Genomic DNA, 23,614 nt, shown 5'->3' on the forward strand with positions numbered 1-23,614 from the left:
TGCTCCATGTTAAATACTTGGTTCACATCATATCAAGTGCATTTTTGTTCTATATATCATTATAAAATGTATACATTTTTCATTAATAAATATAGTGAATAAGAATAAAACTGAATGTTACCTCATTTGTTTTCACCCAAGGACTGCATCCTTGATCTATTAACCATTTTGTTAAATCAATATGTCCATCCATAACAGCAAAATGTAAAGCTGTTATTTCATCCTATGACAATATGAAAATATAAACATGGTAATGTGTTGTGATAATAAATCAAGAGAGGAGTCAAACAATTAATCTAAATGTAAAAAGTATAATATCGGGTAAGAAAGAAAAAACGCTAAATTGTAGATTAAGATATATACACTAAATATATGTTTTCTGATCCAGTTCAACAAAACAGGAAACATCACAATAAAACTCACTTAATTTAAGTCTAACAATTCAAAGTTTAAATATTTGTTGTCCATCTAACATGTCTGAATAACAACATGATTTTGTGTTGATTCTGTTTAATGATCAAAGTTGAAAACAAAACGTTTTCAAGAATCATTAAAAAGACAGGAATGAGACCCACGTTATATAATTCTGTTAAGTATTTGTTATTTTTAAAAGATGTTTTACATTAGATCTTTGACATGATCACTATAAAGATGTTAACACAACTCATTCTCACAAATGTCCCATTGAATTCAATTGTTCACAAAATAATGTTTCTTCAAGAAACAAAATTAAAACTTTACTATCTGATTCAGTTCTGTGTTACGAATAAAATGAGACCCCACTTTATATAATTCTAACAAATATTTGTTTTCCATTAAACCTGTCTGACTAACAACATGATTTTGTGTAGATTCAGTATAAAGTGGAGTTTGATCAGAGTAAGGAGATAATATCTGGCATTACATAGCCTGTAGCTTCTAGCTGACTGCCCTGAGTTACCAGATACTTCACCACCTCCAGATGTCCATTACCAGCAGCTATCATTAATGTTGTGTTTCCCTCCTGTAATATCATCATATAACAGACATCAAAACTTGTGTCATCATTAACTAGACAATGTTGTGTAACAAATATAAAATATATATTACATGAATCAGTGGTCTTGATCTTGATAAAATGACCATTCACACTTGTTTTTATATTTGAAAAAAACTAAAAAACCAACATGTTTTATTGTGAAATATCAGAACTTCCATCAAAACTGTCAGGTTAAAAAAAACTGTTTTCAAGAAAAATAAACAATATTAATATCAATGAACTCAGCTGAACAAGACAATTAAAATAAGACCCAACTTTATATGATTCTAAAAAGTATGCGTTTTCCACTAAATATATCTAATCAACAATGATTCCGAAGAATGACAAAATGAAAAAACTTTTTTCAAGATAAATAGAATGATCAAGTAATATTTTCTAATTGAGTACGACGAGACAGGAAAAATAAGACCACACTTTATATAATTCTGTGAAATATTTTGTTTTACATTAGATCTGTAGAATTAATATTATCTGACTAAAGATGTTAACACAACTTCTTCTCAAAAACTTAATAAAAGATCAAATATTAACAAAATTATTTTTTGTCAAGAAACAAAATGAAACCTTTACTATCTGAATTGGTTCTGTGTTACGAATACAATGAGACCTCACTTTATATAATTCTAACAAATATTTGTTGTCTATAAACCTGTCTGAATAACAACATGATTTTGTGTAGATTCCCTATAAAATGGAGTTTGGTCAGAGTAAAGAGATAATATTTATCATTACGCAGTCTGTAGCTTCTAACTGACTGCCCCGAGTGACAAGATACGTCACCACCTCCAGGTGTCCGTACCAAGAAGACAAAACTAATGGTGTCATTCTACCCTGTAATATCAACATATAACAGACATCAAAACTTATGTCATAAACTGGACAATATTGTGTAATAAATATAAACACAATATATATATCACATGAATCAGTGGTCAAAACTGAAAAAATGACCAGTCACACTTGTATTTATATTCTACATAAACAACAAATAAACAACATGTTTTATTGTGAGATATCAGAACTTACATCAGAACTGTCAGGTTAAAAGGATTTTTTTTTCCAGAAACACAAACAATATTCATATCAATGGACTCAGCACGACAATTAAAATGAGAACCCACTTTATATAATTCTAAGAAGTATTTGTTGTTATTTATCAAATCTGTCTGATTAACAATGATAAATGATCAAAGTTAAAAAAATAACAATTTAAATAAAAAATAAAAACGAGTTATATTTCTTAATTCAGATTAATGAGACAGGAAAAATGAGACCCCACTTTATATAATTTTAACAAGTTTTTGTTGTCCATTACACATGTCTGATTAACAGTATGTTGTGTTGATTTAGATTAATGATCAAAGCTTAAAAAGTATTCAGTGGTATTTCCATGTAAAATGTTTGTTTGGTGTATAACAGTTGCTTCATATCAAATGTGATGTTGCATATTATGGTAATATAGCAATGGCTTATGTTTGTGTTGAGTATAAGTGCAGAACTTCAATAAGCCATGTTTGTATGTTTTGGTTTGCGTTGCCTATAAATGTGATATGTCACTTGTTTTTGAGGAATGTAAGAGTTTCATTGCTATGTCACATGCTGGTGTTGATTATAAGAGTGTAATTGTTATGCCACATGTTTGTGCTGAGTATAAGAGTGTTTTTGCTATATAACATGAGTGTGCTGAGTATAAGAGTGTCATTGCTATGTCACATGTTGGTGTTAAGTATAGGAGTGGTATGGCTAGGATTCATGATTGTGTTGAGTATAAGAGTGTCATTGCTATGTCATTTGTTGGGGCTGAGGATAAGCATTCAGGGTTATGTCACGTGTTGGTGTTGAATATAAGAGTGTCATTGCTATGCCACATGTTGGAGTTGAGTATAAGATTGTTTTTTGCAATGTCACATGTTGGTGTTAGTATGTCATTGCTATGTCACATGTTGATGTTGATTATACGAATGGTATAGCTTGTCACATGTTGGTGTTGAGTGTCAGAGTATTATTGTTATGCCATATGTGTGTGTTGAGTATATTAAAGAGTGTCATGGCTATGTCGTATGTTGGTGTTGAGTATAAGATTATCATTGCTATGTCATATGTGCGTGTTGAGTATAAAATTGTCCTTGTTATGTCACACGTTTGTGTTGAGTATCAGAGTGTTATTGCTATGTCACATGCTGGTGGTGAGTATAAGAGTGTCTGTGCTATGTCACATGTTTTTGTTGAGTATGATAGTGGCATTGCTTTGTCAGATATTTGTGTCGAGTATAAGCATATGCATGCCATGGCCATGTAATATAATTGTGTTAAGTATAACAGTGTAACGGATATACCACCTGTTTGAGTTTAAGAGTGTCATTGTTATGTGACATGTTGGTGTTGGGTATAAGAGTGGCATTGCTCTGTCAAATGAATGTTGTATGATCAGGTGTCACATATCATGTTCAGTACATGAGTGGTAAATGCATGTTGTATGATCAGGTGTCACCTGTCGTGTCCAGAACAGAAGTGGTAAATGAATGTTCTATGATCGGGTGTCTCATGTCATGTGTCATGTACAGTACAGGAGTGGTATATGTATGTTGTCAGGCATTACATATCATTTTCAGAACAGGAGTGGTATATGTATGTTGTATGATCAGGTGTAACATATCATGTACAGTACAGGCATGGCGAATGATTGTTGTATGATCAGGTATCACATATCATGTTCAGTGCAGAAGAGGTAAATGAATGTTGTTTTATTAGGTATCACATGTCATTTTCAGTGCAGGAGTGGTAAGTAGATGTTGTATGATCAGGTGTCACATGTCATGTTCAGTACAAGAGTGGTAATGAGTGTTGTACACTCAGGCGTCACATGTCATGTTCAGTAGAGGAGTGGTAAATGAACGTTGTATGATCATGTGTCACATGTCATGTTCAGTAGAGGAGTGATAAATACATGTTGTATGATCAGGTGTCACATGTATGTTCAGTACAAAAGTGGTAATGAGTGTTGTACACTCAGGCGTCACATGTCATGTTCAGTAGAGGAGTGGTAAATGAATGTTGTATGATCATGTGTCACATGTCATGTTCAGTAGAGGAGTGGTAAATACATGTTGTATGATCAGGTGTCACATGTATGTTCAGTACAAGAGTGGTAATGAGTGTTGTACAATCAGGAATCAAAAGTCATGTTTGGTACAGTAGAGGTAAATGCATGTTGTATGATAAGGTGTCACATGTCATGTTCAGTACATGATTGGTAAATGCATGTTGTATGATAAGGTGTCACATGTCATGTTCAGTACATGATTGGTAAATGAATGTTGTATGATCAGGTTTCACGTGTCATGTTCATTCCAGAAGTGGTAAATGCAAGTTGTATGATTAGGTGTCATATATCATGTTCAGTACAGAAGTTGTATATGTAAGATGTGTAATCAGGTGTCACATGTCATGTTCAGTACGGGATTGGTCAATGTATGTTGTATAATAAGGTGTCACGTGTCATGTTCAGTACAGGAGTAATAAATGTATATTTTATGAACCAGTGTCTTATGTCTTGTGCATTATAGATGTGGTAAATCAGTATTAGTTTTTATCATTCAAAGTTGTAAGTAAAGTGTTTGTATGTTAAGAACAGAAATTGTTTACATTTGTATTGTGTAAGGAAGAACTGATATATATCATGTCTTGTGTTATGATGTATTGTGTAAGTAGGAAATGATATATCGAATGTCTTGTGTTATGATGTATTGTGTAAGGAAGTACTGATATATATCATGTCTTGAGTTATGTATTGTGTAATGGAGTACTGGCATATCTCATGTCTGGTGTTATGCTGTATTATGTAAAGACGAACTTATCTATCATTTGTCTTTTGTAATGATGTATTATGTAAAAATGAACTGATATATATCATGTTTTGTGTTATGATGAATTGTTGAAGGAAGTACTGATATATCTCATGTCTTGTGTTATGATGTATTGTGTAAGGAAGTACTGATATATCATGTCTTGTGTTATGATGTATTGTGTAAGAATGTACTGATATATTTCATGTCTTGTGTTATGATGTATTGCGTAAGGAAGAACTGATATATTTCATGTCTTGTGTAATGATGTATTGTGTAAGGAAGAACTGATATATCTCATGTCTTGTGTTATGATGTATTGTGTAAGGAAGTACTGATATATCTCATGTCTTGTGTTATGATGTATTGTGTAAGGAAGAACTGATATATCTCATGTCTCGTGTTATGATGTATTGTGTAAGGAAGAACTGATATATCTCATGTCTTGTGTTATATATTCAAAACAACATAACACAAGACATGAGATATATCAGTACTTCCTTACACAATTCATCATGACACAAGACATGAGATATATCAGTTCTTCCTTACACAATTCATCATAACACAAGACATGAGATATATCAGTTCTTCCTTACACAATTCATCATAACACAAGACATGAGATATATCAGTTCTTCCTTACACAATTCATCATAACACAAGACATGATATATATCAGTATTTTTGTTATTTTACTTTCTTGCTGTTGTGTTTTGTATTTGTCTTTCCACCATGTTATTCTTCTTCCACTTATGTGTTTTGATTGCCTACTTGGTATTTTGTGTACGGAGTTAAGTACACAAAATACCAAGTATTGTATTGTGTAACAATGTTTCTTATTTCTTATGTAAAATACAGAAATACATGTAATAAACAATAAATATGTTTAACAATGAATCGCTCAGAACAAACAAGGGTGATTTATATATGATTGACTGCGGTGTTCTGTTAGTAAATACCTTTATATGTTTTAAATATTTCTACTTTACTTACAAATTCACCTTTATATTCCAAATTAGCTCCATTTTGTAAAGATAATTCCACATCTTTAAGATTTCCCTCCTGAGCAGCATCACAAAGTTTCTATAAGTTAAAAAAAGCTTAAGCATTTCTCTCCAGTACATAATAATGTATGATAAATGTAATCATTCAAATAAACAAACTACTTTTAGTTATTCTGCATATAATGTTCACTTTTACAGTTTGCATTGCAAATGCAGTGACTATCATCTGACTAAGACAGTAAAACCGCTGTTTATATTTTTTTCAGAGAAGAAAAAAACTTTGGATGATTGTATAATATATCTGGATTTTGACATTAACATTCTTATAACTTTTGTCATTTTGATTGTCTTCTATTTTCCCTCTATGAATACAATGAACTACACATGTGTCTTTCTGTACAGTTTATAAACAAAATAGGTCAAATGACCAGTGAACTGTTAAGAGGAAAATCTTACCTGACCCCAATATTCCATTATATCCTGTAAAAAGAAAAGAAAACATTTTAAACAAATATCACTGAAGAGAAAAAAAAGTTTGTTTAATAAAAAAATGACAAAAAATGTTATTGTTGCCTTATTTAAAAACATAGAAAAAAAGTTGGAGATCATGTATGTTTATCAACTGAAATAGAAGAAAAGAACTCTGACTGAAAAGTGAGAGGAGCTAGAGTATAAGATTTGGTTCTATTATCAAGTCATTAAATAGCATTTATAATTGCATCAAATGTACATAGTATCACTATCGGTATAAAAGTTCTATGATTTATAATATCAGCACCCCAATAGTCATTTACCTAGGAGTTCGACCATACTCAATATGAAGTTACATGCATGTAGTTAGTTTGAAGTTCAACTTAAACTATTTAGTATTCAGCAACACAAAGGCAAACTTATAAATGACCAATGAAATAAAAAAAAAAGCAAATATTATTAAAGTCAAAGAGACAACAATCCAATGAGGATAAAATATCACCAAAGGGTATCCATGGTTCTTACAAAAATGTACATCAACAGCCATGGTCATGGCACCTTCATACCAAAGGGTAAGCTGAAGATGGTCCCTATTCTTTAAACAGAATTATATACTGGTTCACCGAATATTTACATTGGTGGGGATGGGATCAACAAAGGAACCTAAGAGCTAAGAGAGGAGGAATGCTTCCAAATTCGTATTTATAAGTGGACTTTTCCCCTCAAGTTTTACTGAAAAAAACAGGGAGGAGGGTGAATGTCAAGGCTAGAGAAAAGGTTGTATTTTTTATAAGTAATATTTTTTCCCTTGCTTATTATTAACCCACTATTTAAAAAAAACTACCAAAGCTAGGATGGGTCCTGCCTGTGAAGATTAGAAGTGTTTAAGTAGTGTATTTATACGCAGGTTTACGGGACTTACTATGGTATACCGTTGTCCTTCCGTCTTACCGTCCGTCCGTCGTCAACATGTCGGACAATAACTCAAAAACGCTTGAACTAATTCGCATGAAACTTTGGTGAATTGTTTATATTTATTGACGTGAGCTCCCTTTTGATTTTTATACATTTTAGATTTAAATTTTCCGAGTTTTAGGGGTTTTTTTTTCATTACAAAAAGGGGGATTTTTCAGTTTTCGGACAAGAAATCAAAAACACTCACCAAATTGCAAGAAACTTTGGTGAATTCTTTATATCTATTGACATGAGCTCCCTTTCGATTTTTATTAATTTTCGATTTTACGTTTCCGGGGTTTTATTCACTTAAAAGGGGGGATTTTCAAGTTTTAGGACAATAACTCAAAAATGCCTTCAGCAGTTTTCATGAAACTTTAGTGAATTGTTTATATCTAATGACATAAGCTCCCTATCGATTTTAAAAAGAAAATAGATTTTCCGTTTCCGAGTTATGTGATTTTATTCATAAAGAAAGTTTTTGTTTCCCAGTTTTCGGAGAACGCTTTTATCAGTTATCATGAAATTTTGGTGACTGTTTTATATCTATTACAATAACCTCTCTTTAGTTTTACAAGAATTTCTGATATGACATTGAACTTTAAAAAAGCAACGGGCGTATTGTGCGCTCATGGAAGCTGTTTATTGTTTATCCTGGCCTCTTCCTTAGCACACGAACAGATAAAGGCAGCTTATGCATTGTGTTATGTTTCCAGTGGGGGATCAAGAATATTTTATAAGGGGGCACTGACAGCCATAAGAGGGGGCCCGCTACAGTCATGCTTCAGATTTCCCTATATAATCAACCATTTTTCCCGCACAGGGGGACCCGGGCCACTCAGGGTCCCCCTGGAACCGCCTATGATTTCATATAAAAAATAAAAAAAGTAATGTTGTATGATTGCTAATGAGACAATTATCTACCAAAGTTCAAATGAAGTGGATGTATCAATTAAAAGGCAACCATACGACCTTCAACAACGAGAAAACCCGAAACCATATAGTCATCTATATAAGGCCATGATATAAAATGTTTGGATAGATTATTTTTGTGTGTTTAGGTTATTTCTAGATTCTTTTTTGGTATCATAATTAATGCTGCCCCTCCACTGCTTTCTTACTTTTTGTAAAATCTGGCAATACCATTACAATTTTAAGATCAAAATTGATATATTTTTATTTGGATTTTTAAAATAAGCAAAATCACAAGAATGACCTTACAAGCAGAAAAAAAGATAACATTACTATAAAACCTCATTCTTTAAGCACTTGTATGTAAATAGTCTGAAAATGCCTCAGAGTGCACCATTGTCAATGTAAGGTAAATCAACAATTCGGGGAGCAATTACCCTAGCCCCCTTTTTTTGATCAGCTGCTTTAAATAAATAAACAGTCTGTTCATTGAAAAGATATTTAGACCCCTGACATGGCAAACTATCAATCAAATTGAAAATTGAGAAAGTTGATTTGATTATCTCCGCTTTAACATGTTAGACCATTTGACACAATATCTGTCCAGCTGTGACACTGACAAAGCACACAGACATATGGACAGAATATTGAAGAAAGTTGATTTGATTATCTCCCCTTTAACATTTTATATAAAAAAAGAAGATGTGGTATGATTGCCAATGAGACAACTCTCCACAAGAGACCAAATGACACAGAAATGAACAACTTTATGTCACCATACGGCCTTCAACAATGAGCAAAGCCCACACTGCACAGTCAGCTATATAAGGTCCCTAAATGACAAATGTAAAACAATTCAAACGAGAAAACTAACGGCCTAATTGATGTCCAATAAAATGAAGGAAAAAAAAAAAAACAAATATGTTACACATCAACAAACGACAACCACTGAATGACAGGCTTCTGACTTGAGACAGGCACATACATACAGAATGTGGCGGGGATAAACATGTTAGCGGGATCCCAACCCTCCCCCTAACCTGGGACAGTGGTGTAACAGTACAACATAAGAACGAACTATCAAAATCAGTTGAAAAGGGCTTAACTCATCATATGGACACAAATAGAAATATATCTAACAAAAAACACTGCGTGAATGTGGCAGGGTACTTGTATATCCCAACATCAAAAAGTACAGATCTGATAGTACTCGCAGTTACTGACAGCTACTTCAAAGCCACTAACAACTCATAAAAAAATCATGCATCTAAGACTAAATTATCAATCAGTACACATCCAACATCCAATGAATTTAGTGTAAAGACGTCATAAACAGTCAGAGAAAATGATGACCTTGTGCAATGCCAAGATTCAGGTATCGACAGATTGTAGATCCATGAATGTGTATTGTATATAACAATAATATTTAGTTTGCTTTTAATTTACTGAATATAAAATCAATATTAATACTAACTAGAGGCTCTCAAGAGCCTGTGTCGCTCACCTGATTCTACTTTGGTTTTGGAAATCATGTAAAAATAGATTAAAATCATAAAAGATACACTAATAATGAGTGAGGCCAAATTTGGTTTAATATTGGTCCTGTAATTTAATAAAAATCCTGGTGGCCATCTTGAACAGAAAATCGGCAACAAAGAAGCATTACTTAATCAGCACCTCATAAGAAACATTTATGCCATGTTTTGGTTTCATTCCATTCAGTGCATCTCTAGAAGAAGCATTTGTATGTATTTCCCATAGGGTCTTATGTTAAAGGAAGTCCCCCCCATTGGCGGCCATCTTGGATGAAGGATCAGCTTCAAAGTAACAAAACTTAGTCAGCACCTCATAAGGAACATTCATGCCATGTTTGGTTTCAATCCATTCAGTATGTGGATCTCTAAAAGAAGACATTTGTATGTATTGTCCATAGGGTCCTTTGTTAAACATTGTCCCAATCTGGCAGCCATCATTAATGAAGGATCAGCTTCAAAGTAACAACACTTGGTCAGCACCTCAAAAGGAACATGCATGCCATGTTTGGTTTCATTCTATTCAATGGTTCTCTAAAAGAAAACATTTGTACGTATTTCTCATAGGGTCCTATGTTAAACTAAGTCCCCCGCTGGCAGCCATCTTGGATTATGGATCGGCTTCAAAGTAACAACACTCGGTCAGCACCTCATAAGGAACATTCATGCCATGTTTGGTTTCATTCGATTCAGTGGTTCTCTAAAAGAAGACATTTGTTTGTATTTCTCATAGGGTCCCATGTTAAACTAAGTTCCCTGCAGGCGGCCATCTTGGATTATGGATCAGCTTCATAGTAACAACACTTGGTCAGCACCTCATAAGGAACATTCATACAATGTTTGGTTTCATTCCATTCAGTGGTTCTCTAAAAGAAGACATTTGTATGTATTTCCCATAGGGTCCTATGTTAAACTAAGTCCCCCGCTGGTGGCCATCTTGGATTATGGATCGGCTTCAAAGTAACAACACTCGGTCAGCACCTCATAAGGAACATTCATACAATGTTTGGTTTCATTCCAATCAGTGGTTCTCTAAAAGAAGACATTTGTATGTATTTCCCATAGGGTCCTATGTTAAACTAAGTCCCCCGCTGGTGGCCATCTTGGATTATGGATCGGCTTCAAAGTAACAACACTTGGTCAGCACCTCATAAGAAACATTCATGCCATGTTTGGTTTCATTCCATTCAGTGGTTCTCTAAAAGAAGAGATTTGTATGTATTTCCCATAGGGTCCTATGTTAAACTAAGTCCCCCGCTGGTGGCCATCTTGGATTATGGATCGGCTTCAAAGTAACAACACTCGGTCAGCACCTCATAAGAAACATTCATGCCATGTTTGGTTTCATTCCATTCAGTGGTTCTCTAAAAGAAGACATTTGTATGTATTTCCCATAGGGTCCTATGTTAAACTAAGTCCCCCGCTGGCGGCCATCTTTGATGATGGATCCGCTACAAAGTAACAACACTTGGTCAACACCTCATAAGGAACATTCATGCCATGTTTGGTTTCATTCCATTCAGTGGTTCTCTAGAAGAAGTTCAAAATGTAAAAAGTTAACGCCGACGACGGACGACGCCGGACGACAGACGCCAAGTGATGAGAAAAGCTCACTTGGCCCTTCGGGCCAGGTGAGCTAATAAAAACAATATTCAATTATCTAATTACAGTGTTAAATTGGTATCCTTTTATAATAAGTTTATTTAAAGGATCGATAAGTTTACCAGGATCGTTTCTAAGGCACGGTAAACAACATCTCCGTAAAAATGAGGATGTGCTATCCCATATGAAATAAGCTTCAAAACCTAATCTTTATATCTATGGAAGAATTTAGTAAAGGTTTTAAGTTATCTGTGGTAACGAAATCCCTGGCTTGATAATTTACCAGTAATACATAGATTACGTTCGTTAAAATCAAAAACGTCACAACAGACACGGGCATTCTGAACGAGTTGTGGAATAAAAACACCGTAAGGTGGTGCCAAAGGAACATCACCATCCAAAGAGGGAAAATTGACAATAGGGAACGAAAAATCGTACCTTTTGTCGTAAATTTTAGTGTGGAGTTTCCCGTGTAAAACCGAAATATCTAAATCTAGAATAGGACAGTTATTACCGTTTAAATTTGATTTATTTAAAGTAAGTTCCTTTGAATAAATTTCGGCAGTATATTTAGAAAATTCTTGATTATTTAACGAAAAAATATCATCAAGATAACGGTAAATGTTGTTGAATTTATCAATTAAATGCAATTTAGACAGGTAATTACTGAGTTTGGTCATAAACTGTGATTAGTTTAAACATATTTATTTATAGTGGATTGGGAAACAAGTTATTGCAACTTATATTAATCCCTTTCCACTTTGCGGGTGCGAGTGCTGCTTTGTAGCGGCATTAGCCTGCTCTTTTTGGAATTCTACAAGGATGACTTTAACGTGCAAGAGATATGACTCTCTCTTAACACGGGTCAGTCATTTATCGTCCCCTTCCGACGGACTATCATCGTTTCTCAAGACCATACTCGCAAATGGTGTCAAGGGAGAGCCGAAAATTCAGTCCCTGAAATTTTTCTCCCGGGAACGGGGATCGAACCAGGAACCTTTGTCTTAGTTGTCCGATGCGCTAACCACTACACCACGGCTCCTTTCAAGCTGTGATTCATAACAGTACAAAAACAAGTCTGCAATTATAAAGGGGCGCAAGTAGTGCCCATTGGAATACCTACAACCTGTCGAAAAACTTTGTTGCCAAAACGTACATAAATATTATCAAGGAGAAAATTAACAGCTTCATATCATCCCATCACACCTCCAGTAAGTATATCTAGCATATTTACCTTTCTCATTAGAGAAGAAGGCTTTAAATGAGACCACCAGAAACAATATATGTCCAGCTGTTACACCGACAAGGCATATTTACATATGGACAGTATACTTAAGAAAGTTAATTTGATTATCTCCCCTTTTATATGTGTATTTTACTAGAAACAATATCTGTCCAGCACTTACACTGACAAGGCACGCAGACATGACAAGGACAGTATACTAACATGTTACACCACCAGAAATAACATATGTCTGGCTGTGTTCCCTAACTAGGCACATAGAAAATTTAGTCTTTAACAGAATTTTACATGTTAATGACCGGTGGGGCGTGGTTTCTCTGTTTAGAGTGATCTCCCTTTATTAAAACATTTTCCTGGTTTCATTTTTTAATATATTGGAGTTGTTTACCATATGTTTTCGTTAAGTTCAAAATTATAGAAAACTTTATTATGTTTTTATATATTGAAAATTGCACTAAAATGAACCAGACTCAAGCTAGCGACCAATTCCAGCGACCAATCAAGCTAGCGACCAATTCTATCGACCACTAAAGTTAGCAATGAGAATCAACTTGTCAAAGAATCATACTGCGGTATGTGTGAAAACCACAAAACCCCATTATGAAGAAACGTTCTGTTAAAAAAAAATCTATCTACCAGTACGGTATATATATTGTTTTTTTACGTTTAAATGACCAGAGATGTCCAGCATTTGAAGTGAAAGTGGAACACATCAACACCAATGACGTCTGTAACTGAATGCCGGCATATTGATATCAAGGAGTAAAGAAATATATAGTTTCTATAAAAAAAAAAAACGTGTCAGCAATTCGAAAAAAGTCCAAATATCTTAATTTAGCCTGTGTCACATGTATGATGTTTGATGAAATTTTGAATATGTCTATTATTAATACAGTCTTTGTTAACGAACTATTTTTATTCCGCTGCATCTAAACACATACTAAATATTATCATACATGTATTTATATAAATGAAAGTGCACCCCCTCCCCGGATTTTACACCATCGGGAAAGGGACAAGTTGGGAAAATAACCATATTTTGACGTCTTCTTTACGTTTTCTGTGTTTTCCATACTCTAAACCTATCATATTGTAAACTTGTATCAGTTATTGCAAATAAATATTAAAGTCGTCTATCTCATAAGCATATAATGGCTATATAAAAGCACATGGCGGATCAGAGAATAAAAAGTTAACAAATCGAATTTAAAAAAAACAAGAATATCTGTCCATGATGATTTGCTCGCACATCATTTTCCATAGTCAGTGAACCGTAAAACTTGTGTCAAAATGCTAATGTTGGCATTCAATTTAGAAAGATCACATTATAATGAACATGTGTACTACGTTTCAAGTTGATTTGACTACAACTTCATCTTCAACTACATTCATGATTAATAACGGTTAATCTAATGCAGTATGAATGGACGGACGGACGGATAAAAGAACGATCGAACGGATGAACGGTGAAACGAACGAACGAACGAATGAACGAACACACAGACCATGCGCTTTACCGTCGTCGGCCGAGCATAAAAATATATATTTAATGTGAGTTGACTTAAACTTGTTCCTTAGTACAATATATATGCTTTCAAATAAATGAAATAAGAAAAATACTATGTGCGATAGAATTACTATATACTGGCTTTCCATACACTCGGCATCCTCAAATATCCTGTACTTTTTAGAAAAGGACCTTTTAATGTCTATTTCCTATACTAAATATGAAAACATATGGAAGAGCAAGCTGTAAGGGTGTATTTCATGCCGATAATAAGTACTTTCAAATGAAATTATACGTGCACTATTTTGTACGGCATGCACCTTTACTTGAAATAAATGTATCGACAGGTAAAAAAAGACTTCTGATTAAAGGAAAAATGTACACTTTGAACCCCTACAATTCCCGAATGGGCCTAACCCCCAAAAAATTATTTCAGTGGGCTCTGCTCTGATTTATTACCTTTCATTTGAGCCATGTCCGGTAAAGAACTTTGCCGTACGAAGCTGTCGAGGCTTACCGAAAGAGTGTTGGGTGGACACGTATTTTTTTTTATTAACAACAACTTTGAACCCCTACAATTCCAGAATGGGCCTAACCCCCAAAAAATTAAATATATATTTTTATGCTCGGCCTACGATAGTAAAACGCATGATATTCTCTGGTCTGTGTGTTCTTTCATTCGTTCGTTCGTTCGTTTCACCGTTCATCCGTTCGATCGTTCTTTTATCCGTCCGTCCGTCCATTCATACTGCATTAGATTAACGTTATTAATGAATGTAGTTGAAGATGAAGTTGTAGTCAAATCAACTTGAAACGTAGTACACATGTTCATTTTAATGTGATCTTTCTAAATTGAATGCCAACATTAACATTTTGACACAAGTTTTACGGTTCACTGAATATGGAAAATGATGTGCGAGCAAATCATCATGAACAGATATTCTTGTTTTTTTCAAATTCAATTTGTTTACTTTTCATTCTCATTTCTGATCCGTCATGTGCTTTTATATAGCCATTATATGCTTATGAGATAGACGTCTTTAATATTTATTTGCAATAACTGATACAAGTTTACAATATGATAGGTTTAGAGTATGGAAAATACAGAAAACGTAAAGAAGACGTCAAAATATGGTTATTTTCCCAACTTGTCCCTTTCCCGATGGTGTAAAATCCGGGGAGGGGGTGCACTTTCATTTATATAAATACATGTATGATAATATTTAGTATGTGTTTAGATGCAGCAGAATAAAAATAGTTTGTTTACAAAGACTGTATTAATAATAGACATATTCAAAATTTCATCAAACATCATACATCTGACACAGGCTAAATTAAGATATTTGGACTTTTTTCGAATTGCTGACACGTTTTTTTTTTTATAGAAACTATATATTTCTTTACTCCTTGATATCAATATCCCGGCATTTAGCAAGCAAGCTAGTCAGAGCATTGAGTTACAGACGTCATTGGTGTTGATGTGTTCCACTTTCACTTCAAATGCTGGACATCTCTGGTCATTTAAACGTCAAAAAACAATATATACCGTACTGGTAGATAGATTTTTTTTTAACAGAACGTTTCTTCATAATGGGGTTTTGTGGTTTTCACACATACCGCATTATGATTCTTTGACAAGTTGATTATCATTGCTAACTTTAGTGGTCGATAGAATTGGTCGCTAGCTTGATTGGTCGCTGGAATTGGTCGCTAGCTTGAGTCTGGTCTTAAATGAATGGTAGTGACTTATAGTTATCATTATGACTGGTCTTCACTCTTTCCTATAGAAATTGTACAATAACTCGAGTTTGTTTTGAACAATTTGAATTTATGAGAATTTTAAAAACATGGCTCCTCAATGAAATAAACATAATAGTTATCGAAGAACTGGTCATTATCGTGATACATGGACTGCCCGTAGGACAGTGGTATTGACTGCGACTGCGATAATGGCCTCGCCTACGTATACGGCTCAGTCATTATCGCTGTCTTAGTCAATACCACTGTCCTTTGGGCAGTCCATATATCACGATAATGCCCAGTTTTTCAATAACTATTATGTAAGTATAAACATCTGTCAGACCTCAGACATTAACAAGTATGTTTTGGTTACTGACTTATAGAAGTCAAAATTTGTATAACGAAAAAATGTGATTACATTTTTGGACCTTACATGATGAGGTCAAGGATTTATCTATTAGTTGTAAATGGCTTTGGACTAGCTTTCAGTAATCGCAAGAACTCTTATTTCGATGCTTTGTGTCTATTATTTTAATGTAAGGTATGTTTATGACTCGTAACAATCTTGAGTTTAAAAGCCAATTGCAACTTATTTTGTGAGCTTGTTCTTATGTTGGGCTGTAACACCGCTGTCCCAGGGTAGGGGAGGGTTGAGCACTCACCAAGATATTTAACCCCGCCATATTCTTACCTTATAGGGGTATCTGTCCCAAGTCAGGAACCTGTAGTTCAGTGGTTTTCTAAATCAGGCTTTTTAATTTCAAGTAAATTGTTTCACATTTTTTATGTCTTTTAATGGGATTTTTAAAGTCTTTCTGTGTCTTTTAAAGGCAACTGTACAGTATGGGTTGTCACATTTTAAAGGCAGTGCAGTTGACTATAATCGCTAAACACCCACTTAATTTTTACCATTGTTTGATAGTTGTCTCATTGGCAATCATACCACATCTCCTTAATTTTATATATATGAGAAGATTAATTTGACTGATTTATTGTCCTTACATCAAAATATTTCTCTTGTATTAGTCGTTATCAATAGTTGCATTAGGAAGTGAATGACAATGGTCCTCGTATTTCTAGACTGTTACTCTTTTTTTTTCCAGAAGACCAAGTGTCGTCTAACAATGTGGTTAGAATTTCATGTTGATGTTTGACCTTTGACTCTGAATCTATTTTTTTCTTCAGATGACGAAGTGTTGTCTAACAATGTGGTTACAACTTCATGTTGATGTTTGACCTTGAGCTCTGAATCTCATTTTTTTTTTCAGAAGATAGTGTTGTCTAACAATGTGGTTACAACTTCATGTTGATATGTGACCTTTGACTCTGAATCTTATTTTCTTCAGATGACGAAGTGTTGCCTAATAATGTGGTTACAACTTCATGTTGATGTTTGACCTTTGACTCTGAATCTTTTTTTTTTCAGAAGACAAAGTGTTGTCTAACAATGTGGTTACAACTTCATGTTGATGTGTTTGACTTTTCTTTATTTGTACATAGGTCTTGATGTTGGACAATTTTGGTAGATTATCGACTAAGTAAATATTTAGGTACAGGTGCAACATTTTGGTTTTGGACTAAATATCTTTTTTGCTTAACAATAATTGATTTGTTATATTTCATCATTCCGTCGTAGTTTTACATTACTTGAATGACACAGATGATTCTGCAATGTTTTTAGTTATTGGCTCATGCCATCAAAGCTACCAAGATATTTTACTTTACTTATAAAAAGACTCACTGTGGTGGATGTCTTAAAAAAGACACCTACACCTATACATCAGAAACCTATAATTAGTACGATGAAATACCCAAACGGAAGTTTGTTGGTTCTAGTTCTGAAACTGTCAATAACTATAAACAATCCTTCATCAAACTTCAATTGCAACTTCGTCTTATTTTAAACGGTATCTTCATGGCATGAATACGAGATGCCACAGGTTAATAACAATATGCAAATAAAGTTTAACATAAAATTAACTTCATGTAAAAATAATAAATGTTAGATGACCAAGAGGTGCAAGCTAAAATTTCACAACTGCTGTACTGATCATGATATGTTATATTATATTGTCTTGAAGCATTCAAACATGTTTAACCCCGCAACATTCTATATGTGCCTGTCCCAAGTCAGAAGCCTGTAGTTCAGTGGTTGTTGATGGTTCATGTTTGTCATATTTTACAGTTCTCGCTTGATATCAACTCAAGTTGTTTAATTTCAATATACTAATGAACAAGCCTTCGGCGAGTTTATCATTACTAATTAGACAATCATTCTGAGAGTATTAAGACAGAAAAGGCAAATTAAAAAAAAAATCGCAGCTGCTCTATCCAAAAAAATATGTTTACAGTGTAATGTATTAATTTTGGGACCCCACGGGTGACTGGGGAATAGAAGTATGGTCACCATTGGTCTTCCTCCGACCGGCAGTAAAACCCGCGTCAAAGTGGGGCGTCCGTTTGGCTGTGCTGGATGTACAAATTTTCAGCCACGTCCGGTCAGAATGGGGACGTTAAATCCGATGCCTCATGTGAAGAGAGTGCCTCGCTCTTATGCACGTTAAGAACCCTTGCAACAACTCTTTTGAGGGGTCCGTAGGTGACCTGTTGCAAGGCTAAATAAATTTGTCCCTATCCAATATACCCTCATTTCCCGTGGCAGTCTAAACTTCTCCGACCTTAATCCCGGACGCCTCTATTATAGAACCTACCTATTGTATTTATTGTTAATTTGTTCTCGTCCTAAATATGCATGAAATATTTTCCACTGGACGTTAAGCAACCAACAATCAATCAATCAATATTAATTTTGGGACACATTATATCAAATTACAAAAAAGTATATTAACTTTCTCTCAAATTACAGCAAAGTATATAAACTTTCACTCAAATTACAGAAAAGTATATAAACTGTCACTCAAATTACAGAAAAGTAAATAAACAATTTATTATAGAAAAAAATGATAAAACTATATACCAAATTTTAAATCAATATCTTCAAGCAAGAAGAAAAAAGTGTGGAAAACTGATTTGACGGACGGACGGACGGACGGACGGACCGACTGACAAACAGACAGACAAAGTGCAAATACAAAGTCCCCTTCGACTTATCCGGTAGGGGACTAACTAAATAACAAAAGTCAATTTCAAGCGATATAAAATTCTCACGAGTTGTTAAACCCACTTCTCTTATATGGTTAACGCTCTTTTTGTGTTAAATTAAAAATTATGTGAATCGTTGATCTAGTCTTTTGTACATACCAGGAGTGACGTCATATGTTCTATTCCAGTGTCAAACTTTAACATTAGACATTTAAAAAAACTTTTTTGTAGGCTTCAGAATGTAATGAAATTTGATAAAATGAAGATTTCCAGGTGAAATGTGTGAGTGTTTTGTATATATATTATTAAAAAAAATCACATATGTCTGTTGCCATGAAAGAAATGTACATCGTCCTAACCTTTGAAAGTTATCAATGACCTAACGAATAGCCAATGAAAATGTCGTAATATCATTTCATGATGCTGTATAAGCCAATTAAATTAATGCACTTTTCGTATCACTTATTCGTATCTTACTCTGTGAGTCTGATACAAGATATATCTCTTCATGCAAGAAATATATAACATGCCACAACTATAAGAGAGTCATTTATATTTGATATTTCTTCAATATCATATTTTTAAATACATCTTTAAAGTTATAAGTTTTTCTCTAAAACTTGACCAGGAGTTGCTCGGGTGGGGAGAAGCACACTCTCCACCTGTATATATGATCAGGAAATGTTCCCGTAAGGAAGCTCTCCACAGGTATATATGATCAGGAGTTGTTCCTGTGGGGACACTCTCCACATACATATGATCTTGAGTTGCTCCAGTGGGGACACTCTCCACATGTATGTAAGATCTTGAGTTGCTCAAGGGGGGACACTCTACACGTGTATATATGATCATGAGTTGTTCCGGTAAGGAAGCTCTCCATAGGTATATATAATCAGGAGTTGTTTCAATGGGACACGTCACATGTATATATGATCAGGAGTTGTTCCGGTGGGGACACTCTACACGTGTATACTGTGGATTCATTTATTTTCGTGGGTATCAATTTTCGTGGATAGAGAAAAAAAGACGTTTCGTGGTATACGTAATTTCGTGGATCGCTGATCACAAAAAAAAAATAGATACGTAATTCGTGGATTTCTTTTTGATTTAGAAAATCATATAACCTCCTTGGTTTGATCAATAAAAAACAACCAAAAAGATAGGAATCATTAAAAAAGTTTTGAATTGTAAAAATCTTCACTTGGTCATTCTAGGTGAAAGTGTTCATTGAAAACTTCTATTACAATAGTGGGCAGAGACAAATTATTTGTTTGTTTTACAATTTATAAATTCTTGTCGGAATTTTATAAGGCATTCAAAACTCTTTGATTGAAAGCTCATTTCCCTAATCACGATATAATTAACAGTCATATAAGTTAAAGGTGTGAAAATAAATGTTCCTGTCATAAACAATATTACCTACGGGCAATATCCCCGTACTTAATTAATTCTATTGATTGTTAATCACCAGTAAACCAAACTATGACACGGTAATAAACAACTTGCAGTTATTTTTCATGAAGAGTTTTAATCAATTTTAAAAAGTAAACTATCACTGATAGTCGATATATTTATTATTGATTTTATCAAAATACTTGTATCTTATTTCAATAAAAACACGTGTTATGTTACAATGTTTATCGCTAGTCAACACTATACCAGAACTGCATAACATAACCGGAAATAAACATCCGACTCCATACACATTTTTCAGGATTATTCTTCGTTGAATTCTTAAATTCGTGGTTCGCTGTGACCCACGAAACCCACGAAAATTGGTATACCACGAATAAAAATGAATCCACAGTATATGATCAGGAGTTGTTCCGGCAAGGAAGCTTTCCATAGGTATATATGATCAGGAGTTGTTCCAGTGGAACATTCTCCACATCTATATATGATCAGGAGTTGTTCCGGTGGGACACTCTCCACATCTATATATGATCAGGAGTTGTTCCGGTGGGGACACTCTCCACATTTATATATGATCAGGAGTTGTTCCGGTGGGGACACTCTCCACATCTATATATGATCAGGAGTTGTTCAAGTTGGGACACTCTCCACATGTATATATGATCAGGAGTTGCTCCTGTGGGGACACTATCCACATGTATATATGATCAGGAGTTGTTCCGGTGGGGACACTCTCCACATGTATATATGATCAGGAGTTGCTCCGGTGGGGACACTTTCCACATATATATATGATCAGGAGTTTTTCCGGTGGAGACACTCTCCACCTGTATATATGATCAGGAGTTGTTCAGGTGGGGATACTTTCCACATGTATATATGATCAGGAGTTGTTCCAGTGATGACACTCTCCACCTGTATATATAATCAGGAGTTGTTCCGGTGGGGATACTCTCCATATGTATATATGATCAGGAGTTGTTCCAGTGAGGACACTCTCCACATGTATATATGATCAGGAGTTGTTCCGAAGTGGACACTCTCCACATGTATATATTTGATCAGGAGTTGTTCCAGTGGGGACACTCTTCACATGTATATATGATCAGGAGTTGTTCCGGTGGGGACACTCTCCACATGTTTATATGATCAGGAGTTGTTCCTGTGGGGACACTCTGCTAATACATATGATCTTGAGTTGCTCCAGTGGGAAGACTCTCCACATACATATGATCTTGAGTTGCTCCAGTGGGGACACTCTCCACATGTATCTAAGATCTTGAGTTGCTCAAGGGGGGACACTCTACACATGTATATATGATCATGAGTTGTTCCGGTAAGGAATCTCTCCATAGGTATATATGATCAGGAGTTGTTCCAGTGGGACACGTCACATGTATATATGATCAGGAGTTGTTCCGGTGGGGACACTCTACACGTGTATATATGATCAGGAGTTGTTCAGGAAAGGAAGCTTTCCATAGGTATATATGATCAGGAGTTGTTCCAGTGGAACATTCTCCACATCTATATATGATCAGGAGTTGTTCCGGTGGGACACTCTCCACATCTATATATGATCAGGAGTTGTTCCGGTGGGGACACTCTCCACATTTAATATGATCAGGAGTTGTTCTGGTGGGGACACTCTCCACATCTATATATGATCAGGAGTTGTTCAAGTTGGGACACTCTCCACATGTATATATGATCAGGAGTTGCTCCGGTGGGGACACTATCCACATGTATATATGATCAGGAGTTGTTCCGGTGGGGACACTCTCCACATGTATATATGATCAGGAGTTGCTCCGGTGGGGACAATTTCCACATGTTTATATGATCAGGAGTTTTTCCGGTGGAGACACTCTCCACCTGTATATATGATCAGGAGTTGTTCAGGTGGGGATACTTTCCACATGTATATATGATCAGGAGTTGTTCCAGTGATGACACTCTCCACCTGTATATATAATCAGGAGTTGTTCCGGTGGGGATACTCTCCATATGTATATATGATCAGGAGTTGTTCCAGTGAGGACACTCTCCACATGTATATATGATCAGGAGTTGTTCCGAAGTGGACACTCTCCACATGTATATATTTGATCAGGAGTTGTTCCAGTGGGGACACTCTTCACATGTATATATGATCAGGAGTTGTTCCGGTGGGGACACTCTCCACATGTTTATACGATCAGGAGTTGTTCCGCTGGGCACACTCTCCACATGTATACATGATAAGGAGTTGTTCCGGTGGGGACACTCTCCACTTGTATATATGATCTTGAGTTGCTCCACTGGGGACACTCTCCACATGTATATATGATCTTGAGTTGTTCCGGTGTGGACACTCTCCACATGTATATATGATCAGGACTTGTTCCGGTGGGGACATTCTCCACATGTATTTATTAGCCAGCAGTGTACCACAGCAACCCTTCTCGTATATACATGTAGCTCGCAGGAATCTACCTATTCCAATGGAGTTAATTATCAACAACTACATTGGCATTATTTTGGTTCGATTTACTAAATTCTAAATTACAACAACGCGAGGTATATCAAAAGACAATTGTATTTACTTTTTAAATTTAACTTCAACTTATACATTTTGTTATTCTTATTAGATTTCATTTTACTTGAAATACTGTAACTGATTTTGATAAAAAAAAATCTCTGATTATTAAACTTAATATTTATCCACATTTAATACTGTTTAAAAGTTGTTTCAAACCTTAACCTATAATTTTAAATTAAAAAATGCTAAATAATATCGTGGTGTAATTACAGCTGCAGTTAACACAGTGCTTAGTGCTCAGTTTTAGGCTTCTGTAGTGTTTTGGTTCAAATTGATTTTGAATGTAAAAGAAGAAATATATGCTTCAAATGCCTATGAAGATAGTTTAAATTTACATAATGGTTTCGCAGCTAAATTGAAAAATGCTCTTTCAAAAATAGAGTTCAATCATGTACAATGTAAGGGAAAATCAAGATATTTTCTCCCAAAAAAAGCTTCGCCGGGCACAGCCTGATACGACTGCAGAGGTCGAACCCAGAACAAATGGGACAAGTTTGGACACAATATTCAAACTTGATACTGTCTGAATTTGGATTGTGATCAAATAAGTGACATAATATAGGTTTCTTACACAAAAAAAATGTGGTCAAAGATCTTAAATTTTTGAAACCGGACATTTGATTTACCTAGAATGGTCTGATATCCAAAATCTAACAACATAGTTGG

General features: G+C 34.8%; 1 protein-coding gene and 1 long non-coding RNA gene across 2 annotated transcripts in view; both read right to left on the reverse strand.

Moving 5' to 3' along the window:
- Positions 1–271, reverse strand: part of LOC127737179 (uncharacterized) — a 28,728-nt gene extending 28,457 nt beyond the window's left edge. Inside the window, exon 1 of the mRNA XM_052247711.1 lies at positions 122–271. Coding sequence (XP_052103671.1) covers positions 122–193 — 72 coding nt within the window. The 5' untranslated portion in view covers positions 194–271. The remainder of the gene's footprint in view (positions 1–121) is intronic.
- Positions 272–1,723: 1,452 nt separating this feature from the next.
- On the reverse strand, positions 1,724–6,373 carry LOC127739053 (uncharacterized). The gene is made up of 3 exons (XR_008000260.1): positions 6,348–6,373; positions 5,881–5,970; positions 1,724–1,870 (listed from the first exon to the last, which is right to left on the reverse strand). It is a non-coding gene; the product is annotated as an uncharacterized LOC127739053 (long non-coding RNA).
- Positions 6,374–23,614: the final 17,241 nt, after the last annotated feature.

This window comes from Mytilus californianus, unplaced genomic scaffold, assembly GCF_021869535.1.
Source record: "Mytilus californianus isolate M0D057914Y unplaced genomic scaffold, xbMytCali1.0.p SCAF_4, whole genome shotgun sequence".
In the NCBI taxonomy this organism is placed as follows: Eukaryota; Metazoa; Mollusca; class Bivalvia; order Mytilida; family Mytilidae; genus Mytilus; species Mytilus californianus.